The 27,421-nt window shown below is 36.0% G+C and overlaps 1 protein-coding gene across 1 annotated transcript in view; it reads left to right on the top strand.

Moving 5' to 3' along the window:
* Positions 1-3,488: 3,488 nt before the first annotated feature.
* The window catches only part of Sel1l2 (SEL1L2 adaptor subunit of SYVN1 ubiquitin ligase), a 62,696-nt gene continuing 38,763 nt past the window's right edge, over positions 3,489-27,421 (top strand). Inside the window, exons 1-3 of the mRNA XM_076848944.2 lie at positions 3,489-3,651; positions 16,889-16,991; positions 21,713-21,875. Coding sequence (XP_076705059.2) covers positions 3,603-3,651; positions 16,889-16,991; positions 21,713-21,875 — 315 coding nt within the window. The 5' untranslated portion in view covers positions 3,489-3,602. The remainder of the gene's footprint in view (positions 3,652-16,888; positions 16,992-21,712; positions 21,876-27,421) is intronic.

Genomic DNA, 27,421 nt, shown 5'->3' on the forward strand with positions numbered 1-27,421 from the left:
GACTTGGAGAGAAGGAACTTGAGTTGGGCCTTAGCACGGGAGTAATATTTAGCATAGTAGATAAGAAGAGCTATGAAAATATATAAGCAAGGGCAAGGAAGTAGGAACTAACATGTACTATTCAAGGAACAGTGAGTAGAAGAGTTTGGCTGTTGAGGATGTTTATGTAGGTGTAGGAGTAGTAAGAAATAAGGTCACCATGACATTTTTAGGGCAGACTGAAGAATCTTAGCTTTTGTGCAAAGGAGTTTGAATTTATCCTGTATTTACTGAGGACTGAGGGCTTCTAAGTGGGGAAAGATATGTTCAGATGGGATGCTTGAGAGACACTCATTCAGCATGAATCTTGAAGATACAAGGGAGTAAAGAGGCAATAGGCTAAATGATGAGGTAAGAGACTAATGAAATACAGCTTCAGTTGATTAAATGGGTCTTGAGAGTTTAAAACCATACTTTAACACACTACTTTGGGTTTGCTGTTTGAAAACTGAAATATACAAGTCCTTTATCAGAGAATTCTGTGAGCAATACTTCTGAAATATATGCGGAAAACAACCACTATCACTACTTACCCCTCCAGTCCTCTTCTTAATGTCACCATCAACAACTTTCACCTGGTTTATTTCAATTGCCCTCCTCTCTTTCCTACTTTATTTCCACCATATAGTATTTCCACTCGGCAGCCAAAGAATCCTCCAGAAATCTCCCATTCACATAGAACATCATTCACAATCCTGAGCCTGACCTCAGAGCTGTCTCTCTGCCTCATTGCTCATCATTTTTCCCTCCTAACTCACTCTGCTGCCACTGCGCCGTCTTCCTTGCACATCTATGAATAAATGACGTAAATTAATCATCTCTTGTATGACTAATTCCTTCCCTTTTCACAGGAGACTACTCAAATGTTATGGGAGGATCTGGTCCCTAACTATCCTGTAATAAATGAAACTAACTCTAATCACTTCCATCTCCTTAAGTGTTTTTTTTTTTAAATGTCATTGTATCAGTCAACTATAATTTTTCCCACTAGAATATCAACTTCATGATATCCTCAGCCCCTAGAACAGGGCCTAAAATAGATGTTCAACACATACTTGTTATTGAATTATAAATCTTTGGATGCTTTGGAAAGTCAGAGAAAGCCTCTTGTCTTCCAAGGGACCCTAATCCTTGCTTTACCTCATTATTTGTTCCACTCTTAATGATTGAGAGAAAACCAGTCAGAAAACTGGCCTCTGTAAAAAAAAAAAAAAAAAAAAAGATGTAGATATTAGAAAACTATAAGCATTTGCCAGCTTGGATACTACTTATTTTTAAATTGAAAAATGAAATGCCCTCTTTTAATGGCAATAACATGATAATTCCATTACGCCAGAGAATGCAGGAAGCTCATCAAAGTTCATGTTATCTTCTTTCCAATATCTAGATAGATTATACTTCCCAGCAGTTACATGGGGACATAGAACTAAGTTTCATCCAATGGAAAGTGATTGAAAACACGATGTGCCACTTTCAGGTCTGACCTAGTAAAGAATAGAAAACAAAGCAAACCAAATGAAACAAAAGCCCTTTCTGAGGATTACCTTTTAGGCTCTTTCTTTTTCTGCCTTCTAAATATTGGAACTCAGGGAGACCTTGGAATTCACATCTTGAAGCTGGCATAACATCTGCCTGCCTAAGATCCTGAATGACAGCATGCAGTGAACTAATTGACTTGAACACCTGCTTGCTGATTTTGAGATTGTGGTTTTATTTGTTAGGATGCCATATTTGGAACATACTTATACTAAAAAAAAAAAAAATCTTGTTTATTTGAAGTCCAAATAAAACTAGGCTTTTTATATTTTTATTTGCTGAAGCTGTCTACCCTACAATAAGAAGAATCCACTCAAAGTTCTTACATACCCACATTGAAACTTGTACATGGAAGTTTATAACAACTCATGATAGCCAAAAGGTAGAAACAATCCAAATGTCTATCACTGGATAATCTACATAAGGAATATTATTTGACCCTACGAAGGAGTGAAACACTAATACATGCTAAAACGTGCATTAATCTTGAAAACATTATTCAAAGTGAAGAAAAGCTGGTGGGGGGAGGGAGGGAGGGAGGCATGTAGAGAGGGAGGGAGAGAGAGAGAAAAAAACTATATCATTCCATTCATATGAAATTTCAAAGTAGAGAAATCTATAGAGACAGAATATAAATTAGTGTTTGCATAGAATGAGAATAAGAAGGATGATGGATTAGGAAGGGTGATAGTTAATGTATTTATGGTTTCTTCTTAAGGTAATAATGGTGTTCTAAAATTGACTGTGATGATAGGCAGATATTCCAAAAACCACTGAATTGTATACTTTAAATTGGCTAATTTATAGTATGTGAATTATATCTCAATAAGATTGTTTTTTAAAAATCTTTACATGGCTACATATCTTTACATGTTCTGGCCCCTGGATCAATGCTTTTTTGTCTTTGCTACCACATAGAAAATATTTAAGTACTGCAGAAAATTATTTTAGGGAGAGGGAGATTAAATTATAAGATAGTGGGGCAAGGAGCAAAAAGAAAAACTTGGCTCTTGTTAGAAGTACTAATGGATAGAAACTTTTAAATGTAACTTATCTTGCAAATGTACATATGTAAATCATGACTATTTATCTATAAAGTTTTAAAATTTTCTCTTAATATCAGCATTATTTTCTACTACTCAAAAACAGCCCCAAACTCATCACCATAATTAAAATAGATTCATTATGTAACTTTTGAAAAGTACATTGGGGAAACATGGGGTTTTAATTTTTTAATTAATTAATTTTAATCTATTTATTTATTTATTTATTTTATCTATCTATCTATCTATTTATTTATTTATTTATTCAGGGATTGAACCCAGGGGCACTTAACCACTGAGCCACTTCCCTAGCCCCTTTTTTATTTTTTATTATGAGACAGGGTCTCCCTAAATTGCTTAGGTTCTCAGTAAGTGTTGAAGATGCTCTTGAACTTAAAATCCTCTTGCCTCAGCCTCCCAAGCTCTGGGATTGTAGGTGCACACCACCATGCCCAGCTAAAAAAAAAAATTAATAGTCACAATTCCTTATATATTTCTTAAAATGGGTAAGGCAATATAAACATCTTCATTTTTTTTCTAGCTCACACAATTGATATCACCATGACAACTTACCAGTGGAAGAGTACATTTGTTAAATTCTCCTACTATTTTATTTATAACATTCAGCTCCTAATGCTTAGCTCTGCCGTTCAGATGACAATGTAATAGGTTTAAAAGGTTTTTATGTGTAAAATATATGGATTCCTAAAGTGAAGTAAGCCACATGTCATTTTTACTTGAATAAAAAAGCAAGAATTAGAGTAATTACATTAAGCATGTATTTTTGTCATAAATAGATGAATTTTTCACTTTCTTGTTTCATTTATAAAAGTTTGAAATGAACAAAGATATTTTTCTTTGTAGGTATCAGTGAACGAAGTTAAACAATATTTATCACATATATTGGAACGAAGAAGATCGAGGAAAGTAATCAATAAAAGAGAAAATCTTTTAGGAAAGAAAAAGAAGCAACATAAATTAAAAATGAAGGGAATTCAAAATAAAGACTTCTTGAAGAGAAACAAAAATCATTGTAAGTAGAATATCCTCTGCCATATGACTTTAAAATGACTTCAGGTAATCGAAAGTCAAATTTTAGAGCTGCTCTTTGAGAAGTCTTAGGATATAGTCGTAAATACATATACACACAAAAACATTATATTTTGTGAGATCTGTCCCCTGTCTTAGATTAGAATTTGTACTAATGATAATAAGCAAGATTGCCAATTATTTATCATGAGGGACAAATCACCAAAATCATGTGGATAAAATATTAATCAGTTATTCTACTAATAGAAACTCAAACTTTAAAGGAATTCAAAATTAATATAGTATCCTATATTTCTAGAATAGCAATCTAAAACTCTCTCCAGTAAAAATACATTTGCTTAGTTAGATTTCTCTGCATATATAAAGGTTGTAGAAAATATAAATGATGTCTCCATAGAGTCTATACACAGAATTTAATTGATGCACAATTAGAAAATTTTTTAATATTTATTTTTTAGTTGTAATTGGACACAATATCTTTATTTTATTTACTTTTATGTGGTGCTGAGGATTGAACCCAGGGCCTTGCATGTACTAGGCAATCACTCTACCACTGGGCCACAACCCCAGCCCCCCACAATTAGAAAGTTTATGAATCAGTTTCAACATTTGATTTAAGTCTAAAGCAGGAAAACTTTCTCTTTTCTAAAAGACTATAAATTTCTATTTTATTAATATTTTTTCTAAAGAGAGGAAAATTTCTTTGGGAAAGAAATTAAGAACAAATGTTTCCTAAATTTATTTTAAATCTAAATCACATACACTAAAACATTTATTTGACATAAAAACTATGGTCTGCCTTTTTAAAAAATATTTTCTTAGTTGTAGATGGAACACAATATCTTTATTTTATTTGTTTTTATTTATTTACTTGTTAATGTGGTGCCAGGGATCAAACTCAGTTCCTCATGCATGCTAGAAAAGTGCTCTATCACTGAGCCTCAACCCTGGCCCTGGTCTGCCTTTTATTTAGCATCGTTCTACTGATTGACCTTTCTAGTATAAACCACTATAAAACTACTTCACCTATACTTTCCCTTCTCAGGTTTCTGATAAAATGAGGAACTAAAGACATTTGGAGCAATGTTGTACAGAAACCTACCAGATGTTTGCAGACTTTCCCCCAGTCATTTAAAGTTGCCTCAACTATACATTTAATTAGATAATTTCTGTTGGCTCTACATTATCACATTTTTCCAAAGTATTTCAATGACTTTACATCAATACATCACATATTCTTTTGTACTTGTATTTAATAAGTTTACATATTGTTTAATTAAAATCTGTAATTATAATAGCAGTACAACTGGTACACACAGGTTTGGGAACAAGTTCTTTTTGTAAACTACAAGGGGTAGGAAATAGAGTACACATATGTAATAGAGAGTATCTCACCTGCTGCAAGCATTCAGTGTCCCATGGACCTCAGTAAATAGGTTGGAGAGGAAAAATGTAAAGCATTGATTAAATTGGCAAATAAGGTAAATAGAAGTTGTTTAAGAGAGATTCTGTTATTTAAAAGAGTAATGTCACCATTCAAATGAGATCTTTTTGCCATACACAGAAGTAGTTATCTTATGTCTAATAACAATATACAACAATCTAACTAATTGATCATTTTCTAAATTGTTTTAAGTGCTTTATTCAATTCATGATAAGGGGTACTTTGCTTAGCATTATAAAAGTATTTCATAGGGGAACTGGGATTCAAACTTGGATAGTATTGTCCCAAAGTCCTCCAGCTCTTAGGCATTGTGCCTTTCACAAAAACAGACTAGAATATCAAAAAATGTCAATCCCAAGCTTCTCAAAATTATTTTGGGTAAATACTGAATGATATGATAAACATGCTGCAACTTCCAAATTTATTTGAAGATTTTAAGGAAAAATAAATAATGACAAATAATTGAAGAAATTTTTATTTTAAAACTAACAGCTATGGTACATGCAAGTAGATTTCAAATTCACATCTTGAATTATCAAACCTAAGACTTCAAACAAATACCTTGTCTTATAGACCTCCAGGGAATTCATTCATCACTGCTGGCTAGTAAAGTACTTCAAGAACATTTGAGAAACCCTGTCTTATAAGTCATCCACTCATCAAGATTTACATAAATTAGGGCTGTGGTTGTGGTTCAGTGTTAGAGTACTTGCCTAGGACATGTGAGGCACTGGATTCAACCCTCAGCACTACATAAAAATAAATAAACAAAATAAAGGCATCGTGTCCATTCACAACTTAAATTTTTTTTAAAATTAAAAAACAGATTTACATAAATTAGAAGATATGTTGTTCTGACAGAAGTAAATACAGAAAAGTGATTGTTGCTAATAAGAGCAATAGAGAGAAATTGAAAAACATGGGATTCCAAAGGGGGAGATTGGTTTAGAGGCTTCTGGATTCTTATTGATCCTCGTTTCTCTTTTTCTTGAGATTCCTGATTTAATGGGATTTTTACATTTTCTAAATCTTTATATAAATCTTTATATCTTTAAGGGTATCCCTCCAGCCACCTTTTATCTCCAAAAGGCTGGTTCACTGCTCAATTGAAGATTTGGCTCCAGCAAGAACCTGGAAACTCCTACAAGCTTAGCTACTTGAAGTGTGAATAGAGTTTTTATAGAAAACAAATGACACTTTTAAATGGAGTCACTTGAGAAAAGTTTAATAAAGGGATTTTTTTTTCTAAAGTTGTTTATAGGATGTAGGGAAACCACAGTTTCCCTTGGCTAATAACAGAAATGGTATCACAACCTCTGGATAAGTCCTGACGGACCACAGGACAGTAATGGTTACTGGAATGCTGAAAAAGAAAGCAAAAGCATATAGACAAGACTCTCTGACAGAACCATGCCCTTGGGTCACCAGACAAAGCCAGACTGCAGAGACCACACTGGGATGGCAGGAAATAAATATCCCTCCCTCCCTCTCTGCCTACCCTTTATACCTCCTTGCTGGTGCCTTTGGCCAAACCTACCCAGAACTGGGAGGGGATGGGAGCCCATTGGTGTGGTTCATATAACACAGGACAGGATGGAGTGGATCTAGAAAGGTAATTGGAAGACATCTAACACACTGGCTTTTCAGATTAGATATCATAAACTAAAAGGACAAATGGCTTTTATGGGCACACAATATTCCTTTTTTTTTGGTACTGGGGATTGAACCCAGGGATGCTTAACCACTGAGCCACATCCCTAGCCCTTTTTTATGTTGTTTTTTTTTTTTTTTTTTTTTTTTTTTTTTAATAGAGACAGGATCTTGCTGAGTTGCTTAGGGCCTCGCTAAATTACTGAGGAGAAGTATAATTCTTAAAGACAAAATGACAGACCTTTAGAGTAAAAAGGGAACTTCAGAGGTCATCTAGTCTGATACCTTTTATCAGGTATCCCTGGCATTATGACACCAGTTTTACTTAAGTACCTGTGATCTGACCAAATCATACGAGGCAGCTTGTGGAGTTTTTTAAAAAATATTTTTCTTTCTTACAAAGTTCTTAACTTACATTGAACTAAAATCCATTCCCAACAGTGCTCTTTGTCAGTGTTAAATTATGGCAGTTGGAGCTGGATATAACAATCCTGATATAGACTGGCCCATATGGAATACAGTAGAATACAGTGGAGTTGTGCCTACCTCTCCAAGCACTGTGGCTCGTGCATATTGATTTTAAGATCCTGTTATTTTTGATACCAACTCACAGCAAGGAGGTATAACAAATTCAGGGCAAACTGAAACCTTTTCTCACTTAAAGAGTTTTAAGCCAGTGTATCAGTCAGGGTGTGTTTAATCAGACCTGGGAGAGACAGAGAGATATACTAATGGATTCATTAAAGGAGATTGGCTTATATGATCATGGAGGATAGCTATGCAAGTAAAAAATCTGCAGGATGGGTTGTTAGGAAAAGCAGGCTGAGACCCTAAGGCATGAACTGAAACTATTGTCTATAGGTGCAATTCCCACCTTCATCCCCCAGGAAAGCCTCAGTTCCATTCTTAAAGCTTTGCCACTGATTGAATCAGGCCAACTCGGTTTCTCCAGGATAATCTCCATTTGATTACAGATTTTAATCAGATTTACAAAATACTTTCCTACAGCAACATCCAGATTAGTGTTTGATTGAACAACTGGGAACTGTAGCCAAGCCAAGTTGACACACAAAATTGATGATCAAGCCACATATTCCCTAATCTTTATGTGTTCATCTAAGCCTTTCCTTTTTTCTTTCTTTCTTTTTTTTCCCCCTTGTGATCCTGGGGATTGAACCCAGGGCTTTTTGTATGCTAGGTAAGTGCTCTACCACTGAACTATACTTCCAGTCCCCATTTAAGTTTTGAATTTAAATGTAAGGTTTATGCCTATTAAATTTCACTGTGATGGGGAATGTGGGTCAGTGGTACAGCCTGCACTTAGCATACTCAAGGGCTTGGGTTCAATACCCAACACCACAAAAATGAGAACTTTCACTGTGCTAATTTTTGGATTTTTTTATTACATCAATCAATTCATTGCCTTCTAATCTTTGACTCATGTTTCTGTTAGAAAAGTTAGCAAGATAGGGCCAAATTTGTAGAGTCTAAGAGCCCATAATAATCTACCATACATCTCTAGAATTATACTTACCTACTGATAACCAGGTAGAAATCTACATGTGATGAAATTGAGAAATTTTGTTTATCAGAATGCACTGTATAGCATGCATGCCTGTGTTTGGAAAGCTGCCTTAATAACTATGTGTGGATAAAAGGAGGCCAGCATCCCCTCCTGATCTCCCACCTCCCTCCCACACAGAAACTTCATGTCAGGTGGTGCTGATTCTTCAAGGATAGAAAAAAAATCACTCTGCAGAGCCACAGAGAGGAATTTATTCATTTTGCTTTTGAAAAAGTAAGAAGAAAAGAATGGGACAAGAAATATGGAGAGAGCAGATATAAGGAGTCAGAAAGAAGATAATTGTGCCAAAGTTGGGGAACCCCAATTAATATTTTTAAATCAGCCATGCCATGAGCATCATAGCTGTTTTTATTCCTGTGATAAATCACCTTATGTTTTGTGAAATCTTAAGTCTGCTTTCTTCATAAATGCTTTGTTTTTTTTTAAATTTTTATTGTTGGTTGTTCAAAACATTACATAGTTCTTGACATATCATATTTCACACTTTGATTCAAGTGGGTTATGAACTCCCATTTTTACCCCGTATACAGATTGCAGAATCACATCGGTTACACATCCACTGTTTTACACATTGCTATACTAGTGACTGTTGTATTCTGCTGCCTTTCCTATCCTCTACTACCCCCCTCTCCCCTCCCCTTCCATCTTCTCTCTCTACCCCATCTACTGTAATTCATTTCTTCCCCCCCTTTTTTTTCCTTTCCCCTCACTTCCTCTTGTATGTAATTTTGTATAACCATGAGGGTCTCCTTTCATTTCCATACAATTTCCCTTCTCTCTCCTTTTCCTTCCCACCTCTCATCCCTGTTTAATGTTAATCTTCTTCTCATGCTCTTCCTCCCTACTCTGTTCTTAGTTACTCTCCTTATATCAAAGAAGACATTTGGCATTTGTTTTTTAGGGATTGGCTATTCATAAATGCTTTGTAAGAAAGAATTTTCTTTCAGAACAACTCAAAGAGATGTTGATTTTCACTGTGGACCAGTGTGATACAGTCCAGGAATAGTCTTATAAGTGAGAAATCTTGGAACAATCTTACAAGCGAGAATCAAGAGTTTAAAAAGGAGGACACCATGAAAAAAATAATTTCCCTAGGGAATTCAAACTTCACAAGCTGTGGGATATAACCCTTCACATGAGGGTTATACATGATTACCAAGCTTACTAAAAATCTTGTTGAACTCTATTCTCATTTTAACATTTAGTACACAGGACATCATTTTTAAAATTGGATACAGGTATTCAATATAAATCCTATTTCTCAGGCTTGTGGTCCTTCAAAAAAAAAAAAAATCAAATGAGATTTAATCTAATTTGTTCTTAAAAACCTTTCCTAATTCTTAGTGACCACATGACCTGAAGTGAAGACTCACAAACCACAGATAATGTGTTCTAGAAATTAAAGAGATCAACATTAAACTGAAGTTTCTAGAATATGGTATATATTTTTCCACATCTTGAAAATGGGAATTATTCACCAATTTTGAGTCCTTTGCCAATTGTCCCTTAACCCAGAATTTTTCAAATATAATAAATAGCCTTGTACCTCCATTACTGAAAAACAAGATCTGTCCCTGAAGCTACATCTGTCATATAGTTAGAATGACTAGATATTTGCTAAATTAAATTGAGTTGAATTCTTCCTGTCTTGAGCGAGGGTGCAAATAGATCTCCTGACTCCATGCTCAGCATTCTCTCTATAATATACTATAGTATACATGCTACATAAAAGTAATAAAGCCTCACATTTTAGAGCACACTTGAATGATGTTTTATACTTGAACATGATGCTTTCCCATCCTTTTCACTCAGGGTATTTTAACAGTTTTGTTTGTTTGTTTGTTTGTTTTGAGTCAGAATTTGGTCTTAAAAGTATTTATACTTATTAATTTGTTAATAAGACAAATCAATAACCAATCATGCAGTAGAAACAATAGAAGCTATTCCTGCAGGCCTTTGGAACACTACCTTCCATTCCTTCCTAACTGGGTCCTTTCTGGCATTCCTGGGAATTAATCATCATTGATTTTAGTGATCATACCCAGCACTATTGTGTCCTTGGTTTAAGGGGGATGTTTGGAACCTTGTCTTAAGCCAGTCTTGGCATTCCTTTTTCTCACTTGTAAGATTGTCACCAAAAACTTGGTCTTGTCCCCTATGCCAATTTAATAAGGAGAACACCGTTGTGAGAAAAAGGAAAAGATTTATTAATTTGCTAGCAAAAGAGAAGCACAGGGGACTCCAGTTTCAAAAGTTCTATTTCAGCCCATCATGGAGAACAGAGGGCTTTTAAAAAAGCTCTTTAAGGGCTGCATTCCAGGTGGGTCCTGATGGAGGGGTCCCAGGTGCACCCTGATGGTGTGTTGAAATTCACTTGTTATTTGGGAGATAGTCACTTCCTAGATCTTCTGGTGACATCTCCTTTTTGTGGTGGGTGTGTGCTCAAGGACAGATAACTCTGCCTTGGTTGGGAAAAGGTAATCTTGTTACCTGTTTAGGGAGGGTGAGAGGGAGAAGTGGAAAAGAAAACATGCTCCTTTTAAAATAAGCAATGAGGGCTATATTCAAAAGGTGAAGTGGACCACTATTACAAGACCTATGACTGGCTAGACTGTTTATCATTTGCATTCCTCTTTCTTTCTTTCTTTCTTTCTTTCTTTCTTTCTTTCTTTCTTTCTTTCTTTCTTTCTTTTTCTTTCTCTCTCTCTCTCTCTCTTTCTTTCTTTCTTTCTTTCTTTCAAGTATTCACAGCAGACACTGTGAAGTGCTGTGCAGACCCTTCTTCAATGAGGGACTCTCTGCCCAGTTGCTGGGAGTGCAGTCTGCAGACAGCCTTCAGCCACTAGTTGGCAAAGGGACTGTATTCAGATGTGGAATGCTACACACCCAAGGTTACTTCTCCCCAAAGACAGCCCCTTTCCAAGGGCTGATCAATGCAGATTACAAAAGCCCGATCATCTCACCCTACCTGGGACAACTCTGCAAGTCCATTTTAGCTCCAGAACACTCTGGAGGGTCAACCAGTGTTTTGTTGAACCCTCATCAGTTTCTCCTTCTTCTTATCCAACTTCTTCCCAGATGTGGTTCCCTAAGGCACTTCAATAGAGAGTGGGGAGGAACAGGGAGGAAACTGGGAGTTAAGGATGAGCAGCATCCCCCTTGGAGTACCCTCTTGAACTGGAGGGGTAAGCCCCCAAAGCATAAGCCAGGCTTAGGTTGGTACAGTGTGAACAGTAAGAGTATTTTTGGTAGGTGTCAATCCTCGGTGCTGGGGTAAGCTTTGGGGAAGGAAAACAAAAGGGGACAACTATCAAGATTTTTTATGTTATAGGAGAATGGGGTCGGGGATGGGGTTTGGGGGCCATGCAGAGGCAGTAACAAAGACATAGCTGCCTGACACTGCTACAGGGTTTAGGGGGCTGGACCTCAGAGTTACAGATCAACTCTCCCGACAGTGTTAATTTCAAATTTCTCCTTGTCAGGGCTTCTCACCTGCCCTGCACCAAGGTGCAAGCTGTACCCAATTCTGAGAAGGAGTAACAAGACTCAAGCCTTCCAAGACACTTCTTAAACACCTGGATTCTCAAAAGTCTGCTCATCAGGGATCCAACTTACTCACCTTTATACCTTTCCTATTATTTAGTGAACATTTTTCTTCAAATCAACACACAGTTACATGTAAATGAGTTGTTTTTAAAAGAAAATTAATAAACATCTTCCATTTCAGCAAAATAGTGGGCTTAATCCAATATGAAACTCCTCCTGTTATAAATACCTAAAAATGAGGCCTAATGTCTACCAAAATTTTGTTTTGTTTTTCCAAAGTAGAAACAGTACATGCACAGGCTTGAGACAGACTGCCTAGACTTAAGTCACCATCTAATGTATACCAATTACATGATCTTGGGAATATTACTAAATCTCTGCCTACATATCACCTCACCTGTAAAATGAAATGATACCCCCTTTCTCTTATAGTCAGTGAGAAGAATAGACAGATAAGAAAACTGTCTGATAGGTGCTTTGCAATCATTAACTTCTATTCTATTATATATATGATTATATCATATCATATTTGATTCTTCATTTGTTATATAAAATATACTTTTGCTAAATTAGGAGTTTTAGAACAGTGAATTAAATACTTGCAAGTCCCAATCCTTGTTATTTCAACTTTTTTCTTAGTAGATATTTGAAAAGGAATATTTTTTTCTATTTATAATACAAGTAGTCTACCATTTCCCAGCAATATAACTAGAGGTCTTTACTTTTGACAACAATGATCTGGAGACAGTGTGAATAAACTTTGTTATTGTAAATATTTGTGCTCTATTCAAGTGTATTTGAGTTGATTGCATCTGTATCTGACTAACCTTGCTGAGTCATTCTTTCTTAGATGGAATGTTATTTTTAGTAATGGATCGTTATTCTGCCTCCTTATCTGGTATTTTATCTTCCGGGCACACATAAGGGCAAATGTGAAGAGATCTTCTGATGCAGTATTCTGAAAATCAGAAACTAAAGTTTTGTTTTGTTTTTTAAATAAGATACAATTGGAATTAGGTGAGAAGGCTACAGTACACCTGTGTAGAAAAGATTTGCTGCAAGGGGGGAGAATTTCCTATTTTAAACTCTTTGTTTCATTTTGTAAATGCTTCGGATTTTTAGTCAGACTCAGATATTCATCCTGTAGCTCATTTGGTAGTCCCTTTTGTTGCTAATGATCCTTTATATAGTTATGATATAAATATAACTTGAAATTCAAAATAATAATTTTATTTTTCTTTCAGATTTAGAGGCTATTTATTTATTTTTACTTTCTTTGAGTATTAAGCTTTTAGGATTTTGTAGAGAAACATAAAAAGAGAGTGAGGAACACAGGACAGAGCAAAGAAAAGAGCAGACCAAAGCTAGGGTTTCAGGAGAAGTTAGATCTTTGAAGAGTGGATTATATTGGAGAAATGCTTTAACCCATAGCGAGGGAGTTGGGCTGTTATAACCCCTGCATCAGTTACTAAATGGCAACAGGTCCCCACCAGCCACACTGGGGATTAAGCAGCCTGTTGAAGACCTTGCCTTATTTCCTAGACCTTCTCAATTCCAGTCTTCTTTGTCTGCTTTTCTTCTTGGCCACATTCAGGACTAACCAATGTGATTTCAAACTCTAAACTCTATTAAATAACTGTCTCTGATCAGAGACAACTTCCTGCCACTCTGTTTTTTCTCCCTTTCTCATATCAGACTGGCCTTCACCTTCATAATGACCACGAGTCCTCCCTCCTACTCTCTTTCCATGCCTCAGTCCATTCCTCTCACTATCATATTTACATCCAGTCTGGACCACATAACCAACCAGGTCTTTCAATCTTCATTTAAGCCACATCAACCTATCCTTTTATACCTAAGGTTCTTTTGCAGACAGGTTTCTTCAAATGGAATACTTAATTTCACTTTCTTGGCTTGACAATTCCTACTTACCTTTGAACAGCTATTTAAAATGTCACTTTCTTTAGAGGTCTTGTTTCATGTAGCCAGGGGACAATGCATACAGTGGAATTTTGTTATTTGGGGCTTTTCGTCATCTTTTTTGCCTTTCTTACCACCCAAATTTCCTTTTGAGGAATTGGGTCTTCCCCATTTACTCATTTTTTTAATAGGAATGTATTGAAAAGCTCTGTCATCCTTAATCAGGTCTGTCAGACTCATTTTCCATGGAGTCTGTGGCAGAGAGGGGAACATCCTACAAGGACTGAGTCTAGTCCATCTAGCAGCATCTGCCTCTCTACCTCTAGAAATTCATTGATTCTATAAGCATTCAACAGTTTCCCAATAAGTTTCTTTTTCTTAAGTTAATTGGATTCGGTTTCTGTTCTTTACAGAGAATCCTCTTGTGCTCTCCCACAGTGCCTTATTAGATATAGTGTCTACCACACAGCACGGCAATGTTACGTAAACAAGTCTGTGTTTACTGACAGACTGAGACAGTGTCCCGATCATCTGATCATCTTGTTATTCACAATATCTAGCATTATGTCTAACACATTGTACATGTTCAATACTTAGCTGATCAAATTAATAAATGAATGCATGACATAAAACAAGTTGTCTCTAGCTTTCTTTTCTCTCATTAATATCTGAAACAAGCAATTGGATCCTTTTTTTTCCCAAAGATTTGTTTTTGGATTTTATTGAACATGAAGATCTTCCTGAATTCCACAGTGATAGTGGCATGATTAAGGAATACACTTGATTAGAAAAACTTAAAATTGAAATGCCAGCAAGAGAAACCATAGATTCCCAATGCTCCTATTATCCCATAGAGAGGTGATCTGGGTCTAGGGATCACTGGATTTACCTAGTTGGTGCCTGGTCAGAGCAGAATGGGCATCTACCAGTTGGCTATTCAAGCACTACAGACTCAGGGAGGCCCTTTACATCAAGTCCTCAAATCATTTTCTGATTGTGCTTTCCCCAAATCTGGAAATTGTAAAACCATAGAAGGAAATTAGCTGGGTATGGTGGTGCATGTCCTGTAATCCCAGTTACTTTAGAGTTCGAAGCAGGAAGATTGCAAGTTCAATATCAGCCCGGGCAACTTAGTAAGCCTCTACCCCAAAATAAAAATTTTAAAAAGGCTGAAATTGTAGCTTAGTGACAAAGCACCCCTGGATTCAATCCCCAATACAAAACAAACAGAAAAAGGGAGAATATAAAGCAATATCAAAATAAATTTATCTGACAATTAAGTCCTCTTGTAATAAAGAAAAAATTTAGTTCAATACAGTTGGGATACCAAAAAAAGAATTACAAATAAAAGTAAAAGTCATTGGTAGAAATTTGTGATGTAAATAATTTCTCAAATTCATATTTCTGCAAATTTTTAAAATTTATTCACACTCTTTGAAAAAAATATTAATAGTAGTCATTACTAGCTCACACACAGATTAGTAGGTTTCTCCATTGTTTTTCCCCTTTTAATCATGAATATAGATAAAATATAACTCAAAGCAGAATTAGATGCTAGAATATCTTGGTGTTTCTAAATTGATAGAAAAACCTAGAATTAAAAAGAATTTTAAGTTGGCTTTTAAGTTAATTTATTTTTAATTTAAAAAAAGAAAAAGGACAACCCTGATGGCTTGTCAGGAAGATAAAAAATAAGAGCCACTTAAAGTTCTTTGTGGTTTCCTTAATGAAGCATGAATCCCGATTGCTTTCCTTTGAAATGGCTTCAGGCACTGTTCTCCTAATCAGAGATTCCTCTGAGTGCTGTAATGGACTTCAAGAAGCATTGTGATGTTCTGAAAGGCTTTGTGTGCTCTGTATGTATGTGTGTGTGTGTGTGTGTGTGTGTGTGTGTGTGTGTATTTGTATGTCAGAGGGTGGGGAGGAACTGTAAATCTGACTCTTCCTCCAGCTTTCCTCATTAATAAACTGGTGACAATGTTTTAAAAATTGTAAAGTGTTACATAAATGTTTGAGAAATACCAGTATTATAGCAGGTAAAATTCCAATTTTGTGCCTGGGCATGTAGCTCATTGGTAGACTGCTTGCCTAGCATGTATGAGGTCCAGGGTGTCATCCCCAGAGTGTGATCCCCAGTACCACTACCACCAAAAAAAAAAAAAATTCATTTAAATTTTTTCCTTAAATCCCATAAAATTGATGCTGAATCCCCACTCTGCAAGGCAAGTTATTACTGGTAGCCTGTGTATCTTCTCTAAGTTCTTAGGAAGGTTCTAAGGAGGAAGAGAAGCCCTGGACAGAGCAAAATTTTCAAGGAGAGTGTCCCCTCTACTTTTAGGTACACATTGGTCATCTTGGAGATGCTTATGCCGGTGTCCCCAGGTTCCTTTGGAATCTTATGGCTCTGAAACATATGGACCATAATCAAACAAAGGAAGCATTGATAGCTGGGGCTAAGAAGCTGGTGCCTAAGAGCATGCTTCTAGAGTATGTTAGGCAAACCTGCCTTCTTTTTTGCAGAACCTTGAACCCCTTTCCTAGGCTGGTAACAATTCTCTCCTTCTTGCCATCAAGTATTTTTCTGAATCTGCCCAATCCCCCAAACCCTTATACAAAGTGAGAAGTTACCATTTTTTAAAAAATTGATTTTATTTTTTAAATACATGACAGTGGAATGCATTATAATATTTATTACATGTATAGAGCACAATTTTCATATCTCTGTTTGTATATAAAGTATATTCACACCAATTCATGTCTTCATACATGTACTTTGGATAATGATGTCCATCACATTCCACCATCATTGCTAACCCTCTGCCCCCTACCTTCCCCTCCCACCTCTCTGCCTTCTGCCCTACCAATGTCCTTAGCTAGGGAATAGTACCAAATGATCTTTTAGAAATGCAGATGTTAAAAACAAACAAACAACAACAAACAAACAAACAAACAAACAAACAAAAACAAGTAGAGCAAAGCTCAACTAACAGTGCCTTCACAATATCAGCACATTATTTTAAAAATGTAAAACATAGAAATAATACTATTTTCATTTCCTTGTTTGTCCACATGCAGTAAAAGAGCAAGAAAAGAAAAATTTCACAGATGAAGGAGATGTTCTATTTAATATGGGCACCAAGATTCTCCAGGAGTCTAAAAGCCAAAAACAAAAAGCAGAGTAAGTCTTTATGTAGTTACCTTAGCCAAGTTCAATTTCCAGGTTAAGTGAGGAAAAGTCCCAAACCTAGTTTATCACTTAAAGCTTATTAGGATAATACATTTATTTGCTCATAAACTTTCGCTTCTAAAGGGATCTACTGGTACTTAAAGAGTCCCATACATTATCACCCTAAACAAATAGAAGAATTGTGGAAGAGATTGGGGTGCCTTTACACTAAGTGCAACACAGAATTTAGGCACTGATCTGAATATTCAAGCAAAATATTGTTTTGGCTTTAATTCATTGGATATTTCAAATGAAATAAAATGTGTTATTTGAATTAGAGCAGTTGCTGTTGTAGCATGTTTTATTCTGCCGAACTGAGCATTTGCACAGTACCTTATGGTTTCAAAGAATTTCCATATATGTGATTCTATTTTATCCTCAGATCAGTCTTAGGAGGCAAGAAGCACTTCATTTTTCCCCTTTAAAAAGTTGGGAACAGAGATTCAACGATTTTAAAGTGAGGTGACTACAGATACACAGCTGAGAGGTGACCAGGCTATGGTTACATGGTCTTACTTTATATCCTTTCTTTTTCTTTTACTTATTTAAAGGGAGACAGAAATATCTTCTCTCTCTTCTCTCCCAGTGAAGGGCACAACTTGAGGTGACCCTTCAAGGCTCTAACTAAGACTTTAAGATAAAATCCCAGCTCTATTATTTTACTGGCTGTGTAGTCCTGAGCAAGTTACTAAACTTCTTTGTGCACTGGATACTATAATCAAGTTCTTTGAACAGTGCCTGACACATAGTCATCAGTAGAAAAGTGCTATTTTTTTTCTGGCCCCCTAATTGGTAAATTAAAGGCATGAAGGCAAAGAAAGCAAGTGTTTTGAAACAACGATAGAAAGAATAGACCCTGAACCCCTAATAAGACTTCTAGTTTTCACACAGATTAGGCACATTAGTCCTGGAGAAGAATCCTAGAGCTGTGGTAGCCAGCCCTAGACACAGCAAGAGCACAATCCATGAATTCTCTCTTAAAACCCAGCCTCTGAGGAGAGTGTAAGAGTAAAAAGGATGAGGGGCAGTCAACTATGAACCTGGCTGTAACATCGTCAATGTCCATTTATCAAGCACCTACTTTGCGCTAGTTACTGTTGCATGTGTAATGTTTTCCATTGCTCACAATGATACTGTGAGGCATAGATTATTATTTCCATATTATAGTACAGGAAATGAAGAGTTCAAAAGCTTCTGTAATTCTTCACCAGTGATAAAAAGAAAGAGGTGAAGGAGTTTTCTTCTCTCTAGAGGAAATTGACTTAGAAGCCTATAAAAGAGCAAGGGAAATACCCCCCAACAATGGGCATCACACTGAACATCCCTGGGGGCTATTATGATGAGGACAGGATAAAATCAGGTCCCCAAAGCACAATCTAGCCTAACAGGGAAGTCATTTCACTAAGGCATCCACTGAGTAAATGAGTGAAAATGGCAAATTTTCAACCCCAGGGAAACCCTAGATTCTGTCTGTTGGGACAAAATCATTCTTAGAATGTCCCAAGTAACTATCCATTTAGCCTTGAAAGGAGTGTTCCTCTTTGACTTAAACAATAGTAAACTATCCATCAGTGTGGGACACTTTATGCCAGGCTATTCTTATCTAGACTGTCTTGATCCAATCCTTTCCCAAAAGTGACAGAAGAACAGCATATTTTCACAGTAGGATAGATGCATTTATGGGTACAGGTTATCTAAAGCTGAATCTCCTGACTCTTCTGAGTTGGAAGCAATGGAGAACTGAAATCAAATCTGTTCATAAAAAGAGATTCCAGGAGTTGGTGAGAAAGCCAGGCAAAGCCCCTCTGTTATCAGGATAGCCCATTCTGTCCTTACATCAATCATACCTGTATAATCATGTCTAAGATTCAGGAAGGGGGAGAGAAAAATGAATGCATACCCTACTGACTTAAGAGGAATCATTTCTTCCCAGATAGTATCCTACTTCTTCCTTGTTTTGTAAAGGTATCCTACTTCTTCCTAGTTTTGTAACTTCCCAAGATGGAAGTGGCACAGATAAAAATGATATTAGTTCTTTTGGCTCATTCACATCCACATTCTGGACCAGTGCATTTGTTCATTAATTCAGCTTCATTTATAAAATATATATATTTTGTACCAGGGATTGAACTCAGGGGCACTCGGCCACTGAGCCACATCCCCAGGCCTATTTTGTATTTTATTTAGAGACAAGGTCTCACTGAGTTGCTTAGCACCTTGCTTTTGCTAAAGCTGGCGTTGAACTTGCGATCCTTCTGCCTCAGTCTCCTGAGTAGCTGGGATAATAGGTGTATGCCACTGTACTTGGCCAGCTTCTTATATATGAATGGGGAACATTGTTGAATAAGTCAGCACTGTTAAAAATATAGATATTAGCCAGGCATGGTGGTGCATGCCTATAATAACAGTGGCTCAGGAGGCTGAGGCAGGAGGATTGCAAGTTCATAGCCAGCCTCAGCAACTTAGCAAGCCCCTAAGAAACGTAGCAAGACCCTGTCTCTAAATAAAACAGTAAAAAAAAAAAAAAAAAAAAAAAGGACTGGGGATGTGATTCAGTGATTAAGTGCCCCTGAGTTCAATTCTCAGAACCAAACAAACAAACAGATATTATGCAATATCAAAGAGACAAAAACATGTCTGAGGGAATCAGGAAACCTTAGTGACTGCCAGCATTGGTCCTTCCTTAATAATCACTGTCCATCAGCAAAGAAGTTTCTGGGAAAAGATGCCACTCCATACCAACTCATTGGTGTGCATTGATGAAGCATTTGGCCTAACCCCCGCCCCAACCCACTCACATTAGTATCCAATGCCAGATTGTTTATAGATGATAAAGACAGCTAACTGAATTTTATTGTTGAAATCTTTTCAGGCTGCCCACTTTTTCCTTCTTGGGGATTTCAGCGCAGATTTTAATGTTATCTAACCAGAAGCATCTTTCCCTGGCCTTGTCTTCTGTTTCTGGTATCCCTTATATCACCTTGGATTTTTCTGACAGGGAGGCCAATGCCCCCTCTGACCACTGAATCAAAGGCATCTAACAAGGATTTGTTTCATAGCCTGTTGTTGCCTCCTGGGACCACATTGGATACACTATGGGATCCCCCCACAGCCCATCTCAAGTTTCTGTGCCCTGGTGTCTGTTGGTACTCTTTTTGTTCCAGTAAGTTATGTAGTTGCATCAGCAAGCCATGTGACATAAGGGCACAAGGGGGTCTATATCCTTATATCAGGCTCTTTTCCTGATACAGAAGCAGGGTGTCAGACATTTACCTTCTTCCTTGATTGTCTTTCAGCCTCCGGAATCTCAGCTTGTTTTAACCAATGTTAATTTCTTTCTTGATCTCCTAAATTCTGGTTTTCTACCTATTTTCATTCCACTAGAGTATTAACTGTTTTAACATCTAGGACTCTGATGTCTAACTGGATGTCTCTCTGTCTGAGGTGCTCTTGTCTGGCCTATTATAATCCAGCCTTTGCCCAGGGGCAGCCCATTTTTAGCATCAGTGTGGAGAGGCTGTACACAAAATTGAGTCTCCTGATCATTCTGACGTGGAAGGAATGGTAGGGAGTGTGTGTGTATGTGTGTTTGTGTGTGTATTTTCCTATATTTGAGTCAAGGTCATGGATAGAGGTTAATGCTTTCTGGTTTTGCAACTATCAAAAAATAGAAGTTAGAAAAGTAAAAATAAATTCCCAAAGTACTCTTTGTCTCTGACACGTTTTGACCTTGTGATACTCTCCATCACTACTTGTTATACACATCAAGTCCAGGTGACTTTTGATTAGGACTAAGAATGCTGTGTAAGGTAATGCTATGACATCTTTATTTTTAATCACTAATTTTTCATACCACTTACCACCTAATTACAGAACAATTATTGTGCCATAAAACATTAGAATCAGTGCAATTGTCCTAATGGTAATAGCTAAATGTATTGAGTGATAACTCTGAACCAGGCACTATGCATGGATTATCTCTTTTAATCTTCACAGTAACCCTACGAAGTAAGGAGAAGCTGAAGGAGATTAAATAACTTGACTCAAGTCCAACTAATAAGTGGTAGAGCCAGGTTTCAAACCCAGGAAATCAGTTTCTATAGAGCCCTGGCCATTACAGTTTTGTTTGGCTGTTGTTTTTCCAAACAGCCTGGCTTTGTTATATTGAAAATTAGTTTTGTTTCAGAAAATTATTTTTAAACATAAATAAATCATCATTTTCATAAATTTCTTAGATGTGACATGGAAATTTTGTAATATTATTCTTATATTTCATTAAAAAACAAATATTTATAAATAGTGGGGGTGGCTATGGGGAAATTCACATTCTTAGAATAAATAACTAAATTTTTCACTTTATTTGGTATATAAGCTTGAGCATGAAATGGTCTATATATTTTTCTTTTTAGTGGCTTTATTATTTGTAAGATATATTTGAAATTATAATCCTATGTTTATCTAGAGACAAAAGAAACCTACTGGTCTAACTAGAGATGTAATGGATTCAGCTAAACTGCATTATTAGTATCACGACAACTGGGTCTTACTTGTTAGGGAGAAATATAATGGAAGGACATATATATATAATGGAAGGACATTATATATCATATAATGGAAGGACAGAAAATTTCATTTTTGTAAATCAACCCTCTGACTTTATATTCTCGAACCAGAGCCTACATGCTTTTTGCCAAAGCAGCTGACATGGGAAATTTGAAAGCTATGGAGAAAATGGCTGATGCTTTGCTATTTGGAAATTTTGGCATGCAAAACATAACAGCAGCGATCCAATTATATGAGTCCTTGGCTAAAGAAGGATCATACAAAGCCCAAAACGTGAGTTTTGAAAGAAAATAAAACCTTAAATAGCCATATCCTGAAATAACTACAGACAAGCCACATATAAAAGGAGCTGAGCAACATATTCCCACTCTAATGCATAAACCCAGACCTACAAAGGTTATCACCAGAATGCACTGAAAAAGTCTGTCTAGGCAGGAAGACTGCAGGAACCCAGGGTAAATTTTTCTAGCTCCATGGGTGACTTTCAGCAACCAAACAGAACTGCTCTTTAATCCACCTTCCTATCTTTCACATCCATGTGTGTGTTTTGACATCACTTGAGACCTCCAAACCCCTAACATAGTTAACATTTTATATAAAGTGTGTTCATTTACATGAAGAAATATGAAACTGAATTTATTATCTTAGGGTGATATGTTTGCCTGATTTTTACTTTTCAAATATTTTACAAGCTAAATATGTTTCTTCTTCTATTTTAATAAATGTATTTCGCTTTATTCCAAGAATAACATAGCCATTTGATAGAAGATCCAGAAAACAAATTTTAAAAAAATGAGTAAGCCCTTCACAAATCAACCATCCTGAATCAACTACTGTTAGAACTGCTTTATACTTTCACTTGGCTTCTTTCTCTGTGCATTTCTCTTTTTACATCATCCTAATTACAATGCAAGTGCATATATCATTTTATTTCTGGCTACTTTCACTTAATGTTGTAGCAAAAGCACATTTTCATATTGCTATAGTCTTTTTTCTTTTTTTCTGAACCAGACTTCAGAAAGAAGAAAGTAATCTAAAAGCCCCCACCCAGAGCTTTTTTATTTTATTTTATTATTATTATTTTTAATCATCCAGGAAGATCCAGAATTAAGCTTTGGAGTCAGACTGACCTAAATTTGAATCCACTGTGACACTTGCTTATTGGATAATCTACTTAACAAAACCCTTTCCCCTTTCCTGCATGAGAATTTGACCTTTGGTTCACTCTCTCATTCTGTTTCCCAGGTAATCTGATAGAAATAAAATGCTATTTTTAGCTAGCATTTCTTATGATAGAAATGGTTTCTGGTTGGCAAACTGCCTTGGGCGTAGGAGAAACTGTAATGAATCATTAAACCTGATGGTTGTAGTAATTCCTGTGGGGACCTTGTGTACTATGCCTTGTAGAGAAGGAGGCTTTTACATCAGGGTGGCTTTCATAATCACCCAGGGTAGGTCTCACCTCCTTGCATGGGAGTCATCTTCTGAGGGATCAAAGATGATGGCTCCTGGAGGGTTGTGTGAATTGCACCTGGACTTCCACAGAAAACAAGGCATGACTGCCCTGCTGGCACACTGTGGTGCCTGTACCTTATCCACCTGAATAAGTGGCAGCAAAGGTAGCCTATGGGATTCCTGTGAGTCCGTGTTTAGTTGAACCAAAAAAAAGTTGGACCAGAAGACTCCTGTGGGGTGAGGCAACCTCTCTAATCTTCATCTGTAAAGTTAAGCTAATGATAAAAATTTGGGTACCATGTCTATTTCACTGGTATATCTCTAACATTTGGCACAGTGTCTGGGACAAGAAATATAAGTTAAGTGAGTTATTAATCAATGATTAATGACTTAATGAAGTTATTATGAGAATTAAAATAATGTGTGAAGGCATTCAGTTCTATACCAGGAACACTGTAATTATTCATGATTTTAAAAGGAGATTAGACAGGTGAGGTGGTGCATGCCTGTAATCCCAGCAACTTCAGAGACTGATGCAGAAGGATCATAAGTTGGGAGGCCAGCCTCAGCAACTTAGTAAGGCTCTGTCTTATAATCAAAGTTTTAAATGATTGAGGTGTAGCTCAGTGGTAGAGTGCTTGCTTGAGCATGAGCATGAAGTCTTGGTTTAATCCCCAGCATAGCCAAAAAAAAAAAAAAAATGGGGATAATGTGAAATCATACATAATTTCAGTCAGAGAGGATGATATAAATATGATTTTTCCCACTATTATTATTCTATAATTTTCCCTATGACTATACAGAATTACTATTTTTACAGAAGTGAGATCATATTTATTCCCTGCTCCCATAATATGCTTTTTGAAACTAAAAGTTATATTTTTTTCATAATCTGCTCTTTATTCACTTGATATATTATTGATGTCTTTACATATAAATACAAATAGATCAGCATTATCATTTTAGAGATTCATACAATTTTAATTAATTTATGTTGTTGAATGCTGTTTTTAATGAGGGCATTTTTCTTGCACATAGATGTAAAATAATTCCATAAACAGACTTGTAAGGGTCATAATAAAATGTGAAAAATTATTAAATCTTAATTTTCCATATTTGGTTAACCAAAACTATAAATTTCCAAGACAAAACAAATTATATTACCACCATTTTCACCACTAAAAATTATGTCACCTAATTCCTTTTCAAAGTAGAGAAGATGTATTTTTTTTTTAGAGGATATATAAACACATTAATTAAGTCAACAATTACTTCTTGGATACCCACTATGTACCTAACATAATCCAGTTGATGGAGAGAAAAAGGTAAATAGATCAAAGTTCTTCTGGGTCAATCTGAAATAAAAACAAATAATTTTAGCACAATTTAGGTGGACCACAGTTAATGCATATACATAAAGTGCTTTAGGGATAGAAGAGATTCAGACTAGTTCTGCCTGGAGCAGGTAAAGGAAGTAATATTTGCCTTGAGTTTAGAAAATGGGCTCAAAGCAATATCAAAGATAATACTTGTCTATATTTTTAAAAAGCTTTTGATACAAGGTCAAAATAGGACTACCCCCCAAAATTCTACATTAATATAATTTATACATAAAAGATATGGATTTGGAGAAGAAAATTAAAGGAATACAAATAGGAAGGGTTCAAATTATCTCTGCTGATGACACAATCTTATATTTAGAAGTCCCAAAGAACTCCATCAGAAGACTTCTAGAGTTGATAAACAAATGTGGTAAAGTAGCAGGATACCAGACCAACATACACAAATCAATCCCTTTCCTATACTTCAATAATGAAACTGCTGAAAAATAAATCAGAACACTATCCCATTCACAATGACCTAATAAATAAAACTTGGGGATTAATCTAATTAATATGAAGGACCTCTACAAAGAAAACAGAAAAAAAAAAAAAAAAAGCAAGAAGCCACAAGATGGGAAGGCCTTCCATGTTCTTGCATAGGCAGATTTAATGTTGTTTAAATGGCCCTACTACCAAAAGCAGTATACAGATTCAATGCAGTCCCCATCAAAACCCAAGACATTCTTCACAGAACTAGAAAAAAGCAGTTATGAAATTCACTTGGAATAATAAGAGATCCAGAATAGCCGAAGCAACCCTGAGTAACTACAGTTTCACTCTAGCTCATGTGGTTATTGCATCCAGTTAATTCCTTCAGTTAATGTGGTTACCTTTAGTCAGTTATACCTCGTTATTGTTACCCTAGTTAGAGTGCTTATTATACATTCACACACCACTCTCTAATCCAATTGCTTGCCATTGGCTTTAAGGAGAATACAATGGGAGAATACTGGCTGAGTGCTAACTTAATGCCAGAGGGAACAGCTTTACATATAAGACAACTAGCCATGTATTATCACAGTCATTTTTTTTTTTAAGAGAGAAACAGGCATTATAGGGTCAGTGTTCCAGGAAATGTACAGTTACAGGCTTCAGGGTGTCATGGTGTAGGAAGCAGAGCAGGTATTCCCAAGCCAGTAGGTTTGATTGTTGATGACACCAGATTCTAAAACCTAGTATTTCTAACATCTTTTGTTTATTCTTTTGGTATCCCTGAAGAATTACTTCCCCAAATCTCAAATTTCCCAAGCCTAAAAAAAGGGATTGATAATAATATCCATAATATTTCATAAGGTTGCTGTAAGAACTAAACATTAATGAATACTGTTGTAAAACAATTTTAGTCTCAACAGTTTCATCTTTGGGGTTAGTCAGTCCTTCTTTGCATCTCAGTTTCAACACTGGCTCCTCATGACTTATCTTTTCTGAGTCTCAATTTCCTCATCTGTAAAATGGGGATATTTGTCTAGTATATGTGTGTATGGTCTCAAGGAGGATAGGGTCAGAAGAAAAAGTTTATGATCCAAAAGATCCTATGTGCAAAATTCAGCCACACTGCTGAAATGCTGAAATACAATATTGTAAGAAGCCTCTACCAAGTCCCTCTTCTGCCCTCCCTGACGTGGACACCCTTACTCCTCACTCAGATGCTCTTCATCCAAAACTCTCCATGAACAGGAAGATTTCAGGACCCTGCTTCAGCACAACAGTTGTATTCAATTCTAATTCTAATGTGGCTCTGAGTCCATATTTTGACTACCATTTCTTCATCACTATAGGAAAATCTGTTTCCAATAGCAAGTCCTCTTGCACTTTATTTATTTATTTTTGTACAAAGAACAACTACTTAAAGAGATTTTGTGCCACAAACAATGCTTAATTTGATGACTGATGACTCGATCAAGCTTGATACAGGCCATCCATATTGATTACAACTCTGAAATGGGACTTCTTCTACTATTTATGCCAATCTGATATAGGAATCTTGCCTGCACTGCTGAAAGTATTTCTGGAAACTGTGAGAACCATGTTGCAACAAAAACATGGCTAAAGAAACTGGAATGTGACAGAATGATAATGAAAAAGAATGAGGCGGGGAGGGGTAGAGAGGGAGGAAGGGAATGGCAGAGGTAGGGAGAGAGAAAAACTACCAACTCTCATGGGAAATGGAAAGAAGGTAAAGAGAAATCAGTAATACTGAAATATAATAATGAGAGGACCCTGGAGTGTCAGAGATCTAGTACAGACACAAATTAATGAAGAAAAACAAAACCAAAAAAAAGGTAAGAATTCATATTGGAAAGTGGCATTGAGGGGATAGGGACAATGCAATTTCAGGCTATTGTACAAAGGGAAGCTAAATGAGGAAAAGAGGCATACTTACTTCTTTTCATTCACCTAGTAAAAATCCAAATAAACTGAAGGAAATCCTGATAAGAACAACAAAAGTAATTAAAGTTATAAAGACAGTCCTTGTATTGGTTTTCAAAGGATCTATAATAATGAGAACTAGTAATTAATAATCTTCATGAAAATAATGGAAATTGAGGATTTTTCAGTCAGATCCTAGTGGATGTCCCAAGATATTGTGTCTTAAAAGGCTAGAGGTAGACAAGTTATTTATTTTTTTTACTCCAGAATTAGAAATTCTCTTGTCCCTTCATATTGATGAACTGTGCTCAACAGGAAATTCGTTAATTTTCCAAACAGAAAACTAAAATTAAACCTCTTTTGCTTTAGGAATCAAGAAATGGATAATTCACATTTTATTACTCTTAACATTTAAGTTCATGATGATGATCTCTAAGTGCTAGTATTATGCATGACTATTATTTTCTTATTTAAAAAAATACTTTTCTGAGCCTGGCACTTCTTGAAGTGTTTCGTGGAAGGACTACAGTTACTAGCACTATGCTACTAATGAAAAAGGGTCACTTTAGTATCAATCTGGTGATCAGTTTGATAATTCTAGGATTACCTGTA

The sequence above is a fragment of the Callospermophilus lateralis genome, chromosome 3 (genome assembly GCF_048772815.1).
Source record: "Callospermophilus lateralis isolate mCalLat2 chromosome 3, mCalLat2.hap1, whole genome shotgun sequence".
In the NCBI taxonomy this organism is placed as follows: Eukaryota; Metazoa; Chordata; class Mammalia; order Rodentia; family Sciuridae; genus Callospermophilus; species Callospermophilus lateralis.